Source organism: Boleophthalmus pectinirostris, unplaced genomic scaffold (assembly GCF_026225935.1).
Source record: "Boleophthalmus pectinirostris isolate CB_2022bp ecotype Guang Dong unplaced genomic scaffold, ASM2622593v1 HiC_scaffold_22, whole genome shotgun sequence".
In the NCBI taxonomy this organism is placed as follows: Eukaryota; Metazoa; Chordata; class Actinopteri; order Gobiiformes; family Gobiidae; genus Boleophthalmus; species Boleophthalmus pectinirostris.
In genome coordinates this window covers 21264587-21286853 of record NW_026571190.1, presented here as the reverse complement: position 1 = coordinate 21286853, position 22267 = coordinate 21264587, and the positions used below count along the sequence as shown (strand labels likewise).

At 41.1% G+C, this 22267-nt stretch overlaps 3 protein-coding genes across 3 annotated transcripts; all 3 read right to left on the bottom strand.

The window, feature by feature from the left end:
- Positions 1 to 390: 390 nt before the first annotated feature.
- On the bottom strand, positions 391 to 1050 carry LOC110166126 (claudin-9-like). Its single transcript, XM_020931325.2, has one exon. The coding sequence runs from the start codon at positions 1048 to 1050 to the stop codon at positions 391 to 393; it is 660 nt and encodes a 219-aa protein (XP_020786984.1).
- A 3061-nt stretch (positions 1051 to 4111) lies between these two features.
- Positions 4112 to 5797, bottom strand: LOC110166127 (GTPase IMAP family member 4-like). The gene is made up of 3 exons (XM_020931326.2): positions 5578 to 5797; positions 5442 to 5501; positions 4112 to 5241 (listed from the first exon to the last, which is right to left on the bottom strand). Exons 1-3 carry the CDS (start codon positions 5585 to 5587, stop codon positions 4310 to 4312), a joined length of 1002 nt encoding a protein of 333 aa, XP_020786985.1. The 5' UTR covers positions 5588 to 5797; the 3' UTR covers positions 4112 to 4309.
- Positions 5798 to 7459: 1662 nt separating this feature from the next.
- Positions 7460 to 9516, bottom strand: LOC110166128 (GTPase IMAP family member 9-like). The gene is made up of 2 exons (XM_055158308.1): positions 9448 to 9516; positions 7460 to 8423 (listed from the first exon to the last, which is right to left on the bottom strand). The coding sequence occupies exons 1-2, from the start codon at positions 9509 to 9511 to the stop codon at positions 7648 to 7650; spliced, it is 840 nt and encodes a 279-aa protein (XP_055014283.1). The 5' UTR covers positions 9512 to 9516; the 3' UTR covers positions 7460 to 7647.
- Between the last annotated feature and the right edge of the window lie 12751 nt (positions 9517 to 22267).

Below are 22267 nucleotides of genomic sequence, written 5' to 3'. Positions count from 1 at the left end.
CATCTATTTCAACTCCCACTTTCCACATTATATTCCCCACATGGTATTTGAAATGAAATAATAACAAAGGTTGGGTTGATTATGAAACATGCTATACACCTAAGAAAAGGCGCTCTCAAACAATGTATTTAACTGACTCAAGTTAATCACTTTTCAAATATTGTTATTCTTTTAAATTTGCTATATCTAATATACTATATGCCAAAATGCAGTGTGACTCAGCATGTGAAAGAATTAAATTTGACCATTTGTGAAATGTCTCTCCATATCCTGCTGCACCGTCCTGTAGACGAGTAAACCTCAAACCACACAAGGACCTGTAGTATACTGTTTCACACTTAAATAACAGTCCCTGGACTATAGATGTCCAGTTCTTTTAGGAGAAAATACTCATACAAAGGATTTCTCTGGCTGTTTGACTTCTGGTGCCTTTGGGTTGTCCTTTACTGGTGCTGTGATAATCGGCTTCACTCTGGATATGGGGGGGCTCGAGCCATGCTGCAGCAGAAACCCCCCCACTATGAGGAGCACACTGGCACCCCAGCCCAGGTACAGCGCTGGCCCCAATTCCCTTTTCAAAGGTGCCGCTATATTCGGGTCATAGAAGTCCCTGATAATGCCATATGCAGTCCAGCAGATGGGTACAATGTAGATCACACCGGCCAAGAGAAAGAGCACCCCGGCAACACGAGCCACCCGGGTTTTGGAGGATGGGTTGGTTGCGCCCATGCAGTGTGTGCACTTTGCCCCAGCCACTGCAAGCATCAGCGCCAGTACACACAGGAGCAGAGACAGGACAGTGAGGCCCCGAGCAGCCTGGGCAGAGAAGGGCAGAGCCAGTGTTGAATCATATGCCTTACACTGGATTTGGCCCGTGGTCTGGGACAGGCAGTTCATCCAGAGGCCCTCCCACAACACCTGAGCGATCACCAACTCTCCTCCAACAAATGCAGACACACGCCAAAGAGGGGCTGCGCAGACCAACGCCCCAAACACCCAACCCAAGACAGACAGAACTATCCCCACCAGCTGCAGACCTGTGGATGCCATCTTTAAAAAACTCTTCTTAAATACTCAGTTCTATTATATTAATTTAGCAGGTTCCTCTGATGTTTGGTGTTCTCAGAATTTCCTGTAAAATAAAAATCTATTATTAAAATAGTTGATTTATTGATTTGGAGAAGCATCCACAACCAAACTTCATATTGAAAGGTCAAAATTAAAAGTTAGTCTGACAATTAAAAAAAAATTCTGCTCGGTTGTTGAAATAAATGTTATGTTAGTACAATAAAACTCACAATTTGAATGGATTGGGGTCAGGGTACATAGGTGGGGGAAACAAACAAATAAACTTACCTTAAGTAGTTGAAGGTTTAAAATGTGTTGGTCAAGCCGTGTGCAGTGAGTGCTGCAGTGTTGTACAGTGAGCTGGTTGTGTCTGTGTACATCAAAAATGGGCTCGTAGGAGGGCAGTTCAGAGAAAAAATGCACACACCACACAAGCACGCTTTGTTACAGCTGACAGCTGAGTGAGATGACCTAATGATGTTCTCTTTACAGTACTGGTTTAGTCTTTTATTACGGCAGTGGTGTAGTCTATTAGAGCTGGTCACATACTACATCTTTTCTGTGGAGTTCTGTACTGACTGAAGCCATAAGATGACAATATTTCTACAGTTAGCATTTCTTCCCACATCGCATTGAATTGATTCTTTTTACCCAAAATTGTTTTATAGATTTCACGTGGTCTTGAATTTTTAAGCAGTGTATAGATAAGTGAGTTATCATGTTACATATTTAGAACCCCTATTTCAAATAGGATGCTTTACCATTTATTTAAGTATGTCAAGGTTGTACCTCGAGTAGAGCAACATTCAGTTTAAAGAAATCAACTCATACATTTTTTCTAGTCTTTCTTTAGAAATGGAAATAGAAAGCCTTTATTGTCATTATACAATAGTAAAATAAAATTCAGAGCTGCTCCGTCAAAGTGCAAGAATTAATTAATTAATTAATAAACAAATTAACGGTTCTCATTAAGTATGGTGACAGCTTTGGGGAAGAAGCTGTCCCTGAGTCTGTTGGTCCTAGCTGGAATTGACCTGAAGCGCCTGCCAGAAAGCAACAGGTTGAAGAGATGGAATCCAGGGTGTGTATAGTATTAAAATATGACAAACATAGACCATAATTTAACATCAAACACTTAAAAGTTGCTCTGCAAGTACATTAGAAAGGATTTTTTATCATTGATTTGATTCAAATGTGACAAAACTACCAGTATATGGGAGTGAGTAAGGGACAGCCCTTCCTTCATTATTGAATGTACTGAGGTGCTGAAAAACATTTTTAAACAGACTAAAATCAACAATCTTTGGTGGTGTGCTCAAGTCTTGTGCCTCCCAATTAAGTGGTATTTTTCAGAAAATATTTATCCAGTCTCTTGTGCTTCGTGCCTGATCTATGGAAGGAAACATTCCACTGTTGTTTCTGTGGCCAAATGCACCTACCTTAAGGATTTTAATGACTTTATACCAGTGGCACTCACCTCGCTGGTCATGAACACCTTTTGAAAAGCTGGTGAAGCAGCAGATTTTTAACCAGGTGCATAATAAGCTAGACCCAATGCAATTCCCTTATAGAACAGAAACTGAGGTGTTGAAAATGTTAAAAATGCTACACTGACCTTGTTGAAGCTACTTGTGAGGCATCTGGAAGCCCCTAAAAAACATGCTTGGCATCTGTTCATAGACTTCCCTTCAGCCTTCAATACTATCCAGCCTTATCTGCTGGCTGGGAAACTGGTCTCCCTTTTCAATTTGGATTTTAATCTTATTGTCTGGATGTTGGATTTTTTCATCATGCATCCCACAGTGTGCTGAAGTAAATGGTACCATGTCTTCAAGACTATCATTCCACTGGATCTCCACAGGGTTGCGTGTTATCGTTCTTGCTTTTTATTTTGTATACCAATGACTGCAGAAGTGCATTTAATAACAGGCACATCCTGAAATTTGCAGACACAGTAATTGTGACTCTTTTAACAGACATTGAGAGTAATCATGGACCTGTAGTGAAGGACTATTGGAGGTCCAAGAACGCTTTTATTTGTTTATTAATGTGACAAAGACTAAAGACATGCTTTCAAAAGTTACCCTCTAGTGACACTCATTCTGTTCAGGGAAAAGGAGTTTGTCTCTAAATATAAATATCTAGGGACAGTTATTGACAGTGCCCTACGCTTTGAATCGAACACTGATGCCATCTGCAAGAAATGCATCTAAGACTGTTCTTTTTAAGAAACATGAATTCATCCAAGTACTAACCACACCTGACCCTTCTGACATCTGACGGGATCAGGCTTTGACAAGCTGGTATGTCCAATATGATGAATGCTCTTATAGTCTGGATCAGTCGTGATGAAAGGTGATTACGTCTTCTGTTCTTTTTTTTTTTTGCCTTTTTTACGGGAATCTGTGTCTGCACTGTTGAGCTGTTTACTGTATGTCTGACACTGCTACACAACAATTTCCTTCTGGGACCATAATAAAGTTGAAAGTTGTGTGTCCGGAGTGACATGCTCTATGGGGAGTAATTAACAGCCGAAGTGTGTGAAGAGGTGCATGAGAGACTGGGGAAGATTCAGCTTCTGTGAGCTTTGATTTACTTGTAACAGAAGCTAAAATGGCGGCTGCAGAAAACATGGGCACCAATCTGTACCAGTGGCCTCTACCCATCACTGTAACACTTTCACAGTTACATACCAAAATGACAGAAGTGGTTCGAGTGGGATAACTTCCTATTGATCAGATGACTGCTCTTTAATGGAACCCCTAACTATCTGAATGGGAATTTAGTGACTTTCCACATGACCCATGAATGAAGTACTGCAAATAAAACAGCTTCCTTTGTCTGTTTAAAGTTAAACCATAGGTGCTCAATGAAGGACGTTTCCTGCCACTGAGAGCCATTGTCTGTGGTTTCCTTTGGGGAAATGAACTCATGTTACTGAAATATCCCCAAAAAATGTCTTCTAGTAGTGTGTCAATTATGTTTCAAGAGTACAAAAGATGTATAAATAAGAAATTATATTTATTAACATTCTTTAGCATGATCTATTCATGTGGACCTTATGTCTACATTGCACTGTGAGAGAGTGCAAAACAAAATTCATTGAAATACTGTTTTTAAGACTTCTCTCCATCTCTCTATCACTGTTCAAAAACACACATAGTGAAATAAACACATACAATACCAGTTTAAATTTCAATATCTATTTGATGTTTCAAACATGTCCTTTTTGATTGCTCTGTTATACTGGAAAATTGGCTTTAGGTTTACATGTTACTCCTTTCCAGATGCCAATGGCCCCTAGCCCACACAGCACGCCCAGGACGAGCGCAGGGGCCCCCAGAGCCAGAGCCACCGTGGTGTGGGCCCCAACAGCTATCACTACCCCGGCCAGCACCAGCAACAATGCAGCAGCAGCAGCCACACGGATATTCTTCCGCTTTACTTTTTTCTCTTTCTCGCGGTCTTTCACCTGCTGCTCTCTTTCTGCATCCCATATCTTTCTCTCTTCCTCTTTCTTCTCCTCTTCCTCCTGCTTCCTGCGCTCCTCCTCCTCCCGGAGCTTCTTCTGGGCCCTCTCATACATCTCATTGGTGTAGTGTTTACCACCATTGTCATGTACCATTTCCTTGATCATATTGATGAGCTCTGTGACCTGCACTCGGTCATCTGCGTCACAGTTGTTGAAAGCATGATACCTCCGTCCAAACGTAATTGAGAGTCTACGTAGTTCCTTGCACTCCTTCAGCGCACTGTCTGCCTTGGCCTGATCCTTGCATGTAAAAAGCATGATTGTGTACATAGAGGCATCATCTCCAAAGTTTTCCTGTATCCATTTGACGGCATTTCGTTCTTCCTCAGTGAAGCGCACTCCAAGCCTGATCACCAATAAGAATGCATGCGGTCCGGGGACGGACATTTTGACACATTCCTCTATTCGGATTTTCAGCTCCTCCTCTGTGATGGCGGTGTCAAACAGGCCTGGAGTATCGATCACCTGCACCGTCGTCCCGTCAACCTCCCCGCTTTCGGTCTCACAGTGTTTGGTCACAGAGACAGGGCTGGGGTCCTCCCTGAAAGCAGCTCTCCCAAGAATAGTGTTTCCTGTGGCACTCTTCCCTGATCCAGTCTTACCCACAAGAACTATTCGGAGTCCTCCTGACAAGTCCAGACCTGTATTGGAAAAATATACAATATTATATCTTATGTACAACTGATAGTGACTGATAAGATATCCTAATACATTAAATATACTTAATATAGGTTACTGGTATCACAAACGTACTGCCTAACTTGACTCAGTTCATCTATGGTACTTTAGCCAAAATACAAGGCTGGGCATTCAAATCAACTAACAAAAGACATTCAAATACCTTCAAAGTTGCCTTCAGTTTGTGGTAGTGTGCGCTGTTTCTTCTCTCGCAGAACGATTGCTGTGTATTCAAATTCACAATCAAAAAAAGAAAATCACGAGCGATGATATTGACGAGTATTTTAAATTTAGCTTACCTTCAGCCATTGGGTCTTATTGATCTTTATCCCAATTTCTCCAAGAAAAAGTGAGCTGCTCCACATCAGTGCTGCAGGTTTACCATGGGCGCTGTCCCTCTGCTTCTACACTCATTGCAGGGAAACTTCTGGAAGCCCGCCTGGTCTTTGCCGAGTGGGCTTCCTATTTCCTTGCATTGTCTTATACATCTGAGCAGTGACCACTGTATTTGCCCACAGATACAGCCCCCTCCCCAATATAGACACAGCTCACTTAGAACAGCTGGTCACCAGATTAGGCATTTGAGTGGATATTTTCATAAAAAAGATTTATAATATAATAGTAGATCGGCACTTAACCTACACTAAAACTTTCTTTCTTCTTCTTTCTATAATTGATTTGATAGGTTTTCATATTTCACATTTGATGATAAATATATTGTCTCCCAAGCAAAAAAAAACAAAAAAAACACTTGAGTGACATACTTGTATTTTAATATTCTAAATTAGAGGTGAACTATGCAACTTTTCTGGTGAGGGGTCTGCCACCTGCTTGTCTCCTCCTTGGAGACAAGCAGGTGGCAGAGCAGGTGCTCCACACAAAGCCATACTGCATTTTATCCTGAAATATAACATGAAAGCATTCTCACAGTGAATGAGATCACCTCTCCACAGATCTGATCTGTAACGCCCCTTAAATCATCCCAGAGGAATGTTCAACCATACATTTTATAGGCATAGTAATTTTACATTTTATAGAAGATAGATTACTATATATATATATATATATATATATATATATATATATATATATATATATATATATATATATATATATATATATAAACTACAACAACAATTCAAAAGCAATGTCTGATTTTCAATAATATATAAAAATTAACTGAAAAATAGTCAATGAAAATCAGACATTGCTTTTGAATTGTTGTTCAATGGAATAAACAAACAAACAAAACAAAAAAAAATAATGGTACTCCTAGAAAGGATTGAAGGATTGGACAATAGGACAATAGGACAATATTCAATGTATGTATGTTCTCTAATTGGCATCATAGGTGTCTTTAAACTTGTACTCAGTCAGTCTCCCTATTTAAAGGCTGTCATTGTAAATGTTGTCATTGTGCTGTTTGGAGACATGATGGATACAATACTGAACATGGACCAAAGAAAGTGAAGAAGTCTCCTGTGTCAGGAGACTAGAAAGAAAATGATAGACAAGCAGGTTAAAGATAAAGGCCATAAGACCGTCTCCAAGCAGCATGGCCACAACATAAAAATGTATTACAACCCGAAGAGATGGATCACACAAATGGTAACCAAAGAGTCCAGAACAACCTCCAAAGAAATGAAATGTCAACTTGAAGGGCAAGGTTCATCTGTGTCAGAGTGCACCATCCATCACTGTTTGAGCCAAAGTGGACTTCAGGTGAGGCCAGATGAGACAAAACTGGAGCTCTTTGGCAAGGCACATCAGCTCTATGTTCACAGATGCACACTAAGGAAAGAACACTGTCCCTACTGTGAAGCATGGAGGAGGCTTCTGGGGCTGTTTTGCTGCATCTGGCACAGGTTGTCTTGAATCTGTGCAAGGTACAACGAAATCTCAAAACTATTAACATATTTTGGAACGAAATGTGTTGCCTAGTGTCAGAATTGTTCTTCTCTGAGCCCAGATCTCAGTCCTATTAAACATCTGAAAGGAGTTGAAACATGCTGTCTGGAGAAGGCACCCTTCAAACCTGAAACAACTAGAACAGTTTGCTAACATGGAGTAGGTCAAAATACCAGTTGACTTCTGCAGAAGTCTCATTGACAGTTACAGAAATCGTTTCATTGCAGAGTTTGCCTCAAAAAGTTGTGCAACAAAATATTAAGTTATGGGTACCATCATTTTTGTCCAGGCAAGTTGAATTATTTTGTTTTTTCAAATGACTGTGTTGAACCACAGGTGAAAGGCAATGTTTGATTTTTGTTGGACAATTTCAGTGATGAATGCTGATTTTTCTTTCATTGCCAGAGGGGTAACAATTTTGTCCACGGCTGTATATATTAGATAATTATTTAAAATATTATTTAAAGTCCAGAGTTTTTCCAAGCAGACTTAAAACAGTTAAAAACCTTAGGGCCCATGGCACTACATACCGGGATCAACCAGGGTTTAAAAATTCCCCCAAGAAAACACCCAGCAAATGTAGAAAGTACATATTTACACCATTCATCTTCAAGTTTTATCTGCGCTGCCTTGTACATCTCATTGGTGTAGTGCTGTCCTCCATTCTCCTGCACCATCTTTTCAATCTTCACCAGGAGTTGCTCTACCTGGACCCTGTTCTCTGGATGTTTGTTGTTTAAGGAATGGTATCTTCCACCACATTGGTTTTTAAGTCTACGGAGATTCACACTCTCACTAAGATACTGCTCCAAAGTCTTGTCCTCCAGCAGGTCTGTGTGAGTGAACAGTAGTATTGTGTACATTGAGGCATCTGAACCAAAATTTTCTTCAATCCACTTCACAGCTGCTCTCTCTTCTTCTGTGAATCTGGCCTTGACACTGATCACCAACAAAAAGGCATGAGGTCCAGGAACAGACTGGACAATTACACAGTTCTCAATTTCATTTTTCAGTTCTTCGTTTGATTTGCGGGTGTCAAAAAGCCCTGGAGTGTCAACGATGGTAATGAGTCTACCATTGTGATCTTTTTCTTCTGCCCTTTGGCAGTTGTTGGTCACAGACTCTGCAGATGTGTTCGTTCCAAAGACATTCTTGTGAAGAATAGTGTTTCCAGAAGCACTCTTTCCTGATCCCGTTTTACCAACCAAGATCAACCTCAGACCTTCAGACCAGATATCTAGAAACATAGTTAAGACCATAAGTGATAAGCAACAGGCAATAATAATACAGAACTTATCAACATTGCTTGTTTATCAGTGTATGACTTGGTCCAAGGTACTAATGGTATGACTGAAATAGATTTACATTATTTATTTTTTATTTTATTTTTTTCAGTCCACGAATTCAATACTCAGATATTATACGATATTAAAACAATTATTGAAACTAGTCTGTGATCTTGTCTTCAACATCTGTTTTGTTTGGTTATCTGACAGTGGCTAGCAAGAACAGGTTCAACAGAACAGCAAAGAACTACGGGAAGATCATTGGTAAACAGCAGATGCAATGGGCGCTCCTGCACCAGCCAGCTGTGAGTTACTAGTGATGTTGATGTTAATGCCTCAGGGTGTTAGTACTAAATGCCTTTAGCAACAAAAATGGTTTATAATAGATCATTGTGCCACTTCTTTGTAGTGAACATTTGGTTGTTGTTCTTGTGATGGTGAACCAAAGACAAAGTTCCACTAGGCATTACAGTTTAAGTCAAGTTATGGTTACGCTGAACAATTAAAGAAACTATTATTATAATTTAATGATATAGTGCCGGTACTAATACAATGTCAGTCCCCCTTACTTGTTTGAACATCTTTATGAGGTATTTTAAAACATGTGGTCATACTTGTCACCATGTATATCATCAATTGAAAAGGCTGGGGTTAATTCAATAGATGTCAAAATTTGTATTTAATATCAAGCTTGTGTCTTGTTTTTACAACACCAACTCTGAGAGCTTGAGAAGGTCATGGGGGGCATTATTTAGTTACATTCACAAATTCTATGTCATAGTTAGTTTTAGTTTCAGGAAGCAGTGCATGTGGTAGTTTTATATTCAAATCTGATAAGAGTGACTCAGCATCTCAGCCTGGTTATCCGTTTCACTTTGTCCATGAAGTCCCTTGGAGGGTCCCTAACTGCATTCTATTGCAATGTGTTGAATTACACCGTTTTATTCTAAATCATTTGGAAAAATGGTCACTTACCAGACTGAGCAGTGCAGGTTGTGATTAGGAACAGCAGGATGTGTGGGATCCCCAAGTGAGACATGTTGTCTTTTCTGTGATGCTTGTAATGACACGATGTTGCGTTACCTGTTCTGTGTATTTACACTCCTGGGTTTATGACACACCCACAGTGAAAGCAGCTGTAGTTGGCTGGTTTAAAAATGTGCAATAATACCACCAAACTATTGATTTTCAGACCAGATGTTTTCATTTTCAATATTTTTTGGACAATTCTGCTTGTTTACTATTAGAATGTGGTCATAAAAACACTCAACTCATATTGAAGCTCTTGTTCTTATTAAACAAAATTTAACAAAAACAAACAAAGTAACACCCTTAGAGTTGCTATATGTTGCCATTCTGTCCTAAATGTATAAGTAAATCTGATAATGTGACCATAATGGCTTGTGGAACGCCTGATCTCATCAGATGGCACAGATTTGCTGCCTTTCTTTCTTCAGTCTGCCCCACGGCAGCTGTGGCTATAAAAAGCATCATCTAGTGTGGAGTGAGTGAATGTAAAGTGCTTTGAGTGTTTGAAAGGTGCTAAATACATCCAATACATTAATATCAGAACATAAATCTATTGTGAGAAAACAATGGATATGGATAATTATTGTTTAATTAGTTTATTTAGTATATTAAACTGGTCTGAGTGACTTGGCAAATTTAAGCTATTAATCATTTATCATATACTTTCATCATCTTGGACCTGAAAGGCCACAGTGAAGACAGCTGATTATCACCATAAACTTCATTAAATTTAAGTGTAGTAACAAAAAATATCAGTTATTAAAAGGCTTAACGGAATGAAAGGAATACTGTCCTAAATGTTAAGAAGTAAAAAAGAAAGAAAGAAAAGTTTAATCTAAAGCTTTAAATCTATTTTTTTTATTTTCGATGACGTTGAAAAGAGACAGTTTCATTTAGCTGAAAACGTAACCCAGCAATAGTGATGGAGTAATGGCACCATCTAGTGCACGGGTGCCCGTGGATCGCGATCTACCAGTCGATCGCCAAGGTCGTGTGGGTAGATCACCGTGTCTCGTCTCGGACTCGCGTTTGGACTCGGTCTTGTCTCTCACTCAAGGTCTGACACTCAACAAGTGCGATCATATTTCATTACGGCCGCTGCTGTTGGCAATAAACTTGTACTGGGGTGCAGGAGCATGTGGGGCGTCTCAGTGCAGCCTGTGCACTCATTTGAAACCCGCGGAGACTCTACGGCACATCACAAATACACACGCTCCCTATGCACGGCTTGTCTGCAACAGCGTGTACCCTCGTGTACCAGCGTGCATCACAGGGCAGGTTAAACTTCCTACACATCCTACCTGTCCATCTGCCTCACGTCAGCACGCCGTCCCTTACCTTTTCATGCTCTCGCTCCTTCCTGCGTACAGCGAAAACAAGCTCCTTCCACAGTGCGCGCTGATAAGAAGAGCAAGACGGAACATTAAATAAACACGAGTCTAAATTTGTGTTACAGTGTTGGCACAAAGCAGGCCTACAGCATAGAGCAGACCTACAGAACAGGCCTACTACGACATTTGGCTGAAGTTTGCCTAACAAAAGTGCACAAATGCATCTGACGATGTGCGTTTGGTTTGGTAAATGTGCAGAGGCTAATATAGGTAAATATCACTGCAAAACCAGAAAAGAATGCAACTCCAGTTTGGAACTTTAAAAAACAGGTTTAAAAATCTTCCTTCACTTTTTTCACAGTTTCGTGTAAAGTGCCAAAGGAAGTTCTCTTAAAGAAGGGGTTCCCAAACTGTGGGTGGGGGTCCAAAAAGGGGCACAGAGTGTTTCAGTGCAGTTTGCTTGGCTTTGTGTTAGGTAGATCATTTTGACTTGGTCATTTTGTAAGTAGCTCACATGCTGAAAAAGTGTGAGCACCCCTGATCTAGTGGCTTTGGCTTTTTTCTTTTTTGTTTTGTTAACTTTAACTTATCTTAATACATCCAATAAAATGTGTTATTATGTTGCGATAGAAAATGTATAGCCTATAATTAGTATTCTATTACAAATATAAATGAATGGACAAATACACACTTTAAAATATCAGTTTTCAGTCTCTCTCAGTCTCTTCAGATTCGACCATCTTGGCACAAGCTCCAGTCAAAACAAACAAGGTGAAAATGGAAATACTGGCTTGAGGCTTTTCCTTCTTCTTCTTCAGTGAAGTCACTTGATTGTGAGTAAGCTTTTGTTGATATATTTTTCTTGAAATAATTTATTAGCAGATTTTATTCCTGTGGTTTTGTTTGTGGTTTTAAGAAGCAAGTGTAAAAAATAAAATAAAGAAAGAAAATAACCAACAACCTTTTCTGGGGACCCATAAAAAGTCACAAACCTTCACAACCCAAGTTAATAGATACTATTCATAAATCACAAAAAGAAGGTGAATTTGACCATTATTGAACATTAATGAGATTTTTTATTGTTGACTGAGTGATCGTGTCTCTCTGAATAATTAGTATTATAGTTGCCTATTTGGGCATTAAATGTATCCCATTTCTTTTATTTATTTATTTGTTTGTGTGTTGTTTGTTTGTTTAATGAGACAGGGACAGTGCACAATTTACATTAACCTTAACAGGAGAGATGCATTGTGCCAGATTGTAGCACCAGTACTAATTTACACAATTTCAATCAATTTCATTGATTGATTGTATTTAATTGACCTTAGCTATCAACTGCTCTTCCTGGAGACCTGTGTAGCATGTTTTCGGTTGATGGGGGAAACCAGAGCACTTGGAGGAAACCCATCCAGACATGGAGACAAACATGCAAACTCCACACCATTCAGCCATTGTCAACTGAACCAACAATATCGGAACAAAATAGTCAATAAAAAAAATTACCTGTACAAACAAAATGTGAAATTATACAACAGTACAACATACAACTGTTTTGGGGAAAACTAGCTGTGTGGCTTATAAATGTTGTGACCGCCAGGGGGCATCGGTAAGAATGCACGATGAGAGATGAAGTTTTATTACTTTTATTTAGGGCCGGGCACGTTAATGCGTTAATTCTGCGTTAACTAATTAAGTCATTATCGCCAACAATTATTTTAATGCCGTTAACGCAGTTTTTATTATTTATTTATTTAATTGTAAACGTCTGTTTCTCACTGGCTTTTATTTTGAAAAAGTCAACCACGAGCGTTTCTTTAAGTTTGATGTCTTTTCTTTACACTATTTTCACTTTTTTTCTGACCGCGTGAGATGCAACGTGTCCGAGCCGCTCCCGGCCGCAGGTTCGGCTGTGGGCTCCGGCTCTGGCCGGACCATTCGTGCGCTCTGAGCTGAGCTTATTTCTTTAGTTCAGTGCTGCAGGAAGTCACTGGTTTACCCAGATGCCATTGGAAGAAAAAATGTGATTGGTCCATTTCCATTCCATTATATTAACCCTTTGTTTCCCAAGAAATATCTGTCCAGGTTTATAACAATGATCTAGAAATTATTACTAGTGTAGTGTTTATTACTCACTGCATAAAAAATTTTGAAAAAATATATTAGTTGTACAAAAGTCCATTCAATATTTTTTCTTGAGCCTTCACTGAATACCTTGAAGGCTCTGAGGGTTCCCCTCTGAAAGAAATGTTTGCACAACAAATGTATGGCTCTTTCATTTACATTTCCAATAAAAGTGCGCTGTACTGTACTTTTTAATTCATTATTTGTTTTTACGTATAATATGCGACTAATCGCTATTTCGAACTCATGCGATTATTTTTTTTTTTTTTTGCCCAGCCCTACTTTTATTAAAACGGGGAACTTGTGTGGGTGTGTGTATGTGTGTGGTCCTGAAATAAACAAACAAACAGAAGGAAAAAATTTTAATTATAATATACTCTATAAAGTAGCTAAACAAACACGTCGGAAACAAGCGGTAATAGCTCCGTAATAACAGCGGGCCGCTAGCTAGCACTTAGCATCTAGCACGCATTTCCTTGAAACATATAATTGGCCCTTGAACTCACATTTTCTATAATCATCTACTGCTAAGACCTTCAAAACACTCTGTAAACAGGTTGATGTATATGTGCCTTTCTTTAAAATGTTGAAATATTAGGAGATAATTATTCATAGTGACTGTCTCATAAAAGTGATAAGTTCGGCTCCTCACCGAGCATTAGAATCCGTGTATCATTCGTTCATTCGTTTTTCAATATAAAACCAAAAATAAGAAAACGAAAAAACAACAGTTTTCTTCGTTATTTGTCTCCAAAACCAAAATGAAAAAACGGATAACGATTCGTTTTTTCAGTTTTCGATTTTGTGTTTAAATGAAGAATGGAAAAAACGGATAACGGCCGTTTCCCGTTTACGTGACTTCCGTGACTGCGATGCCGAACTTTTGCACCGCATACAGACGCAACCGGGACTGATCCAGGTCCGAGACCAGAGCGGGACTGAGACCGGGACCAGACCGGGACCAGAGCGGGACTCCGAGACCGGACGAGCCTCAGAGTCGCTCGGTCCCGGTCTGGTCCGGTCCTGGTCCATCTGAACCCTCTTAGTTCGGTCTTGTTTTCGTTGGGGTGAAAGCGTCAGTCGGAGGCTCTGCACCACCTCGGAATCAGCCACGGTTCTGAGGCCAGAGACCAGAGCAGCTCGGTCTGGTCTCGGACCTTGACCGTCCTGATTCAGTCCGATGCGGTGAGAACTGGACCAGACCGGGACCAGAGAGGCCTGAGACCGAGATCGAGACAAGACCAGGACCAGACCGGGACCAGACCGAGGCTCAGAGCCCAGGCACCGGAGCTCGAAGCTGAGGCTCGGACCCCGTGGAGCTCGGAGTCAGCTCGGAGTCCGGTCTGGTCCCGGTCTGGTCCCGGTCTCAGTCCCGGTCTCAGTCCCGCTCTGGTCCCGGTCTCAGTCCCGCTCTGGTCTCGGTCTGGTCCCGGTTCAGTCCGTATGCGGTGCAAAAGTCCGGCATCGCAGTCACTGCAGTCACGTAAACGGGAAACGGCCGTTATCCGTTTTTTCCATTCTTCATTTAAACACAAAATTGAAAACTGAAAAAACAAATCGTTATCCGTTTTTTCATTTTGGTTTTGGAGACAAATAACGAAGAAAACTGTTGTTTTTTCGTTTTCTTATTTTTGGTTTTATATTGAAAAACGAATGAACGAATGATACACGGATTCATTAGCAATATTAGCAGACCTCGAACGTGCTGATATGATGTAAAACCAAGTCAGGCTTTGAATACGTCACATTTACAAAACTATACAATAATTTAACATTCATACTACTCAAAATCTCACAATTCAAATGGTAATTGGAACTACAGAATGAATGTAACTAAAATCTACTGTAATTAAATGTTGTACGCTTAAGTTGAAGATGAATATGTCACTTTACCATCTGGTCTTTTAAGGGATTTCTAGGGATTTGCGGGTTTCTGTTTTGAGATGTTATCGAGCAGATAGGTGGCTTTTAAAAGATCAAAATATGTGTAGCGGTCCCTCAGATTCAATAAAACGCAGAGAGCTTTGACTGGTGCGAATATTTAACTGATTTCAGCAACATCAAACAGCACCGTGAAAACTACACGGAAAAGAAAAACGGAAAACATGAATATTTAACAATAAAATCAAATACACTAACATAAATGGTAAATAAACTAAAATTCACCACATTCACTAATACATATAAACAAACAAACAGGTACCTCGCTCCGCTGTCTGAGGGCTGCAAGTATTAAACAAAATTTGATGGTATGACATATGTCTCAAGCATTCATCTGGCAAGTTCTGTAGCTATTTTCTTCTGGAGGGGTGTGGTTGAACAGGTAAAGTTAGGGCGCCATCTACTGGACTGGCTGACATTTACACTCCCACCAAATCATGTATAATAACCAAAAAACAAATACATGATTTCCAGCTTACAAATGTCAACATATGCAAACTTTACAAGAACAAATAACATAAACCTTGTAATATTAACAGTCAATGCTTAATGATTTTCTACAAGAACTACAAGTTTCTGGACAGGCCGCTCGATTACATGAGTCTTATGTGGGGTGTCCTGTTTCTTTGACAGATCTCTGTTGCCTGTTTGAATCTTTACTCTGCACACTAACCCGTCATCTTCTTGAGGAGCCTCTACAACTCTCCCTAGTTGCCACTGGCTTCTTTGTAGCATGTCATCCTTGATAATGACTATATCATTGACTTGGACATTACGACGTGGTACGTGCCATTTTGCCTTGTGGAGATGTTAAGAAGGTACTCCTTTTTCCACCTACTCCAAAACTGTTCCGTGAGATATTGTACTCTGTGCCACCTTTTTCTTGCATACAAATCCTCCTTTATGAACTTTCCAGGGGGTGGTAAAGCAACCTTGGATTTCATGAATATGAGGTGGTTCGGAGTAAGAGGTTCTGGTGAATTTGGGTCATTAATTCCATCAACACTCGGTGGTCGTCCATTGATTATTGACATTGCCTCATAGAAAAGTGTCCTGAGGGAAGCGTCATCCAATCTGCCAGAGCATTGAGAGATAGTAGCATTGAGAACACTGCGAATAGTTTGGATCTGGCGCTCCCAAACGCCACCAGCATGACTTGCAGATGGGGCATTAAACACAAACTCACATTGTTTGTCCGCTAGAAATGCTTCCAAGGCATTGGTGTCACATTGTTTGAGAGCTGCTTTAAGTTCATTTTTTGCCCCCACAATGTTTGTGCCTTGGTCACAGTACAGCTTACAAACGGCTCCTCTCAGACTAATAAAACATCTAAGGGCATTAATGAATGTGTCTGTGGACAAATCTTCCAGCATTTCAATGTGGACTGCACGAGATGAGAGACAAGTGAGAAGCAATCTGTACCTTTTGTGCTCTTTGCGGCTTTGCTTTGTGATGAATGGGCCAAAGCAGTCCATTCCACAGTACATGAATGGTTCTGAGATTTCAACTCGTTCTTCTGGTAGTTCTGACATGCGTTGTTCCTCGGTTGGGCGTCTTAGCTTTCGGCATTGCACACATTTGTTTATTAACTTAGCCACCTCTTTACTTCCACCAATCATCCAGAATCCATTTGTTCTCAGTTCCATCAATGTTTGGCTTCTACCCTGATGGCAGATCTTGGAGTGAAAGTGTGACATGACCAGTTTAGTTATATGATGGCCTTTAGGGAGAATGATGGGGTGTTTCAGTCCTTGACTGAGTGTGGATTTCTTCAGTCTGCCCCCAACACGAAGGAGCCCCTGGTCTAGTATGGGATCGAATCTAAATAGGGGACTTGTTGTGGGAAGATTTTCTCCCACCATCAACTTTTCCAGCTCTTGGGGAAATGCTTGTTGCTGCAGAAGGCTGATAACTGTGTCTGCAGCCTCCTTTCTTTCTTCAACAGTTACAAGAGTGGGGTATTGTTTTTTATTTGGTCCGAGTCTCTTTATTCTAGCGATCACTTTGAGAAGCGTTGACCAGCTAGAGAACTTTGTGGGGCGGCTTAGAATGTCATTTTGTTTGTCTGCATTCGTTGCAAGCGTCCTAACCGTTCTGACTTCTGGATCTCCAACTAACAGTTCAGTTGTTGTGTTAGATGGGAACGGGATGTCTGGCTGCCACAGAAACTTTGGGCCTGACAACCAATGAGTTGAAATTATTTCTGATGCACTGAGCCCTCTGGAGGCATGATCTGCGGGGTTATGTGCTGTGCTAACATAATGCCACTGTTTGGGATCAGTTGTTTGTCTAATGAACTGGACACGATTTGAAACAAAAATGTGGAACCTTCGTGCCTCATTATTAATGTAAGTGTAACCCTCACGAACTGACAGGCTATATGTGGTCCCAGTTGTCTCAGCGCACCCAGCTTCAGGACCCTGCGTTGTGTTTGGTGATGTAAGAGCGGCTAGGTGTGGTGCAGGGAGAAGGACCACAACAGACACAGCGGTTCTTTTTGATTGTGGAATGAGGGGCAGCCAGTGTATTTATTTGATGAGTTCCAATAGCGATAACAGGTGTCTCGTACAGTTGCTTGGCTCATGGGACCTTACGGAGTAAGGGCAGAGAGAAGAGCGCTAATTAGTCATTTACTACAACAATACAATTACCAATTATAAATTTCCTGTTCACACACAGTGTACAACAATAATAATAATACAATATCATAAAACAAAAAAAACTATTTTTTAGTAAATGGTCACTACAATAGGCTACAACACACTACGCAACGCATCAACGGACTCTGACTGCTCCCCACTGCTAGCGTAAAATCAAGTGCCATAAAATTAACAAACCAATGTGCTGGTCATTCAGAACAGGACCAATAATGAGTAAAACATTTTCCTTAACCTATTTGGTGCAATTAACATGAAGATGGCAAATATCAACAAAGACGTTGATAGATCTGATTAACTGCGATTGACAGTGCGTACCTTACGGAGTAAGGGCAGAGAGAAGAGGCCGAGAGGCGCCTGCGCAGCCTCTTCGCGCTGCCGCTACGGTGGCCGCACTTGGACATGGGCCAAAACCAACAAAAGTAAACAAAATACAGGAGCACCACCTAGTGGTCACTCCCTTACATAAGCAAGGACCACTTGGGAGTCAGTCCAGAAGTGTTCTTCTTCAACATGCATTTCAAGTTCTGATTTAAGCATTACACTGAGTTTAGCTGAAGTGACTGCAGCTGAAAGTTCTAATCGTGGTACACTTATGACCTTTGTGGGTGCAACTCTCGCTTTAGCAATCACTAGACTACAGTGGACTTGGTTTGTGTCATTTTTGTATCTCAGGTAGGAGCATGCACCATACCCTACATTACTAGCATCACTAAAATGATGTAGCTCAACTCTTACAATGTTCTCAAAATCAGAGGGGTGGTAGCATCTGGAAACAGTGACAGTCCTTAAAGATTGCAAACCCCTTTTCCATTGCTCCCACCGTGCACGTAAGTTCTCAGGAATGGGATCATCCCACCCAATGCCTCTGCGACACAACTCCTGCAGAATGCTTTTGCCACTCAGGGTGAAAGGGGCTACAAAACCGAGTGGGTCAAACAGGGATGAGATAACAGACAGAATGCTTCGGCGGGTGGGAGGTTGCTCTTTTGTGCTGGTATTAAAACTGAAAGTGTCATTTTCAATGGACCATTGGATACCAAGCACATGGTCTTCTGAGGCTGGGTCTGGTTTGAGATTAAGCAGTTTAGTAGCAACTGCTCTCTCGGAGGGTGCGAGATGGGAAAGCGCGTCAGTGTGGCTTGAGTTGAACTTGTGCAGTCGTAAGCCTGCAAGTTTGCACAGCTCTTGGGACTCTGTTATAAGTTCTCTGGCCTCTTTGACTGATGGGACACTTGTCAGCCCATCGTCCACATAAAAGTTCCTTTCAATAAAGGCTGAGGCTTTGGGGTAGTCAGATCTGTGCTGCTGTGCAAGATACTTAAGGCCAAAATTAGCGCACCCGGGTGAGGAACCAGCGCCAAACAAATGAACAGCCATTCTGTATTCTTTAGGTTCTGTGTCTAGCTGTCCGTTTTCCCCACAAGAATCTCAGATAGTTGTGCATTTCAGAACTGACAAAAAACTGATGGAACATTTTCTGTATGTCGCAGATTATTGCCACAGTTTCCCTTCTAAAGCGACATAACACTCCTATTAAAGAATTAGTCATATCGGGACCGGTGAGGAGTGTATCATTCAGACTGATGCCAAGAAACTTTGCAGAAGCATCAACGACTACTCTTAATTTTGTGGGCTTCTTCGGGTGGTACACCCCATGGTGTGGGATATACCACGCAATCTCACTCTCAGACACCAGGGGGGCTAGTTCTGCATCACCACTTTTTATAATGTCATTCATGAAGGCTGTGTAATGCTCATGGTACTGTTTGTCAGCCTTTAGCCTTTTCTTAAGGTGTTGTAATCGCACAGTGGCTAGCCTTTTGTTGTTTGGGAGAGTGGGTGAGTGGCTGTCTTTGAAAGGGAGGGGCATTTCGTAGTGTCCATCAGGCCTTTGCACTATTGTGTCACTTAGAAGTTGTATGAAGCGAACGTCATCTTGAGACACATACTTGTCCTCATAATGTCTTTCATTAAAATCTGACTCTAAAACCTTAAGCACATCAGTAGCTAATGGTGTGGGCATTTCCTTTACCGTGACACGATGCACAAAACTTTGATTACCTTGTCTGTCTAAATGGGGATTTGCTGACCCAATGATACTCCAGCCTAGTACAGTTTTCTGAGCAAAAGGCTCATTTACTTGTCCGGTCACAACCTCCAGGGGAGCTAAAGCTGATGGGCAGTCGTAACCAATTAATAAACCCACATCACAATCTTGCAATGGTTTCATTTTATCAACTAAGCCTCTTAGGTGTGGCCACTGAAGTGCAGTTTCTCTGGTAGGAATATGCGACTTGTCAACAGAGATAAAGTCCCTTGAGTATGCTTGATTTATTTGTACATGGGTGTCTGAGTCAAACCCACGCACCTTTAAGTTGCAAGCAAGTTTACTCGCTACAACAGTGTCAACAGAGGTCATTGTACTTAACTTTAACTGCACTGGTTTAGAGTCTACCTTTAGTTCAGTGGCTAATTCTCCTAAGATAAAGGATGCATCACTTTGGGTGTCAAGCAAGGCATAAGTAAGTATTTCTTTCTGGGGCTGAGAAGCAGCTGACACAAAGACTGGTACTATGCTGGATGTGGCAGATGTCTTCCTTGTCAATACATGGGCCATGACTTTATGCACTTCTTTGTTTGTACTTTCTCCTGAATTCTCCGTATTTTCATTTGGATTTGATTCCTTCACCTTTTCTGTGTGCAGACATGTTGGGTGGCGTCCACCACATTTACCGCAGGAGTGGCGTGCTTTGCATTCTTTGGTTACATGGCCTTTTCTGAGACATCCGAAGCAGAGGTGATTCTCACGAATGAATGCTGTCTATTCGTCACTGGTGTTTTCTGCAAAGGTGGAACACTTGACTATGCCATGGGTGTTATCACTGCAAAACAAACAAGGTGGCTTAGGTTTGGGGGTTACTGCTGAAGGCACATATGACTTTGCTTGGACAGTAGTGTTGAGTGCTTTTGCTCGCTTAATGACTCTCTCATCTGAAGCCTTTTCATTTATTAAGAATGGTGAGGCAATGGGATTGCAAGCTACTTTAGCTTCCCTTTGTATAAACTCTGTGAACTGGGCAAAACAGGGATATTCTTGATTTTTATCCAGCTCATCCACCACAATGCGACTCCATCTTTTAACAATCCAGTCAGGCAGTTTCTTTAGGAGCTTATGGTTTTCTTCGCAATCGTTAAGAATGTCTAGACCTTTTACTTGAGGAATGGCCTCGGCACAACTCTGTAGGAAATCTGCAAACTCTCTAAGTGCTAGGGGGTCATTTGCATTTATCTTTGGCCATTTCGTAAGCTTAGTTCTGAAGGCTCGTTGAACTATGAATGGGCTGCCATACCTTTCCTGTAGTACATCCCAGATGCCCCGATATGCCTGCTCAGAATTACGAAAGAAATACCCCTCTACAGCTTTCTTTGCTTCACCTGCAAGATAACGTTTAAGGTACAGCATTTTCTCACATACAGGTAAAGGTTTACTGCCTATTAGTGCTATGAAGGATATTTTCCAGTCCATAAACATTAGCGGGTCACCACTAAAAATGGCAGGCTCGGGTATAGGTAGGCGATTTAGACTTAGGGAACCTGCAAGAGTTTGAGCTAAACTGAGCTCTTGTTGACCTGAGAGAGTGTTGAAAGGCTGAAAGGCTGGCGCCTGTGGGTTTAGGGAGGGCTGGAAGGCAGTGTTACCTCTTACAGGATTATCTGAATGGTGGCTTGACATATCTATGTCTATAGACCCATCTAGGGCATTGTAAGCTTTTACTCTCGCAGCTGCCACCTTCACTTCACTGTCTGCCTTAAGCTGTTGTAGTTTAGTTTTTTCCTCGTCTAACTTTACTTTCATTTCAACTTCCTGCCTTTTAAGTTCAGCATGTACCTGATGTTCTCTCATTTTCCAATCACTCTCTATTTTGGTCAGTTTAGCTTCTTGTGCAAGTATTTCCTTTGTCACTTTAGCTTGTTCCATTTTGACAGCTAGTTCAGCTTCGGCATCTGCACAACCACTTCCAGAAATCTTTGACTTAGCTGCTGAAAGGGTTGTTTCAGTTTTCGTGTCTCCAAATACTGAGCCATAGTCTTCTTTGTTAAGTATCATTCTGACTCTTTCTTTCTCAAGCTGATCATTGAAAGCTTCCTCTATAGTGTCAAGCCGTTTTTGGATGAGCTCACATACATCAGTTGTGATCACATTGCACGCATCCATCCTTTTAACAATGTCCTGAGTCATGGAGTGGTTGCGGCGAATGGGCTCATAGTTTTGTTTGACTAGATCATGCTTAGCTCTTATGCTATGGCTGGCCTCATTGAGTTCCTCTGCAGAGCAGGGACCCTTTAACTGTGTTCTGATTGCTTTGGCCAACTCTTTCCAAGTTTCATAAGATTTACTAAATGTCTTTTCATGTTTCTTTGCCTCCTGTTCATGCATCTCTTTGCCCTTTTCATTTAAGTTACGTATACGGCTACTGCATCTTAATTGTTCCAAGTTGTTACTTTCTTCAGCCGAGTCTAACATTTTGGTGGCTTATCTTATATGAATACTTTTGACAAAATGTGTAGACTTGTTATTAAATTAGAACTCCAAACAGTGGCTGGTGACGAGTAGCGATGAACAGACTGTAACTTGACTGGCGAAGAGTCTCTCTGGGTTGGCGAACAGGTCCACCGGTCTGGTGACGGTCGAGTTTTCACTGTAGCGGTCCC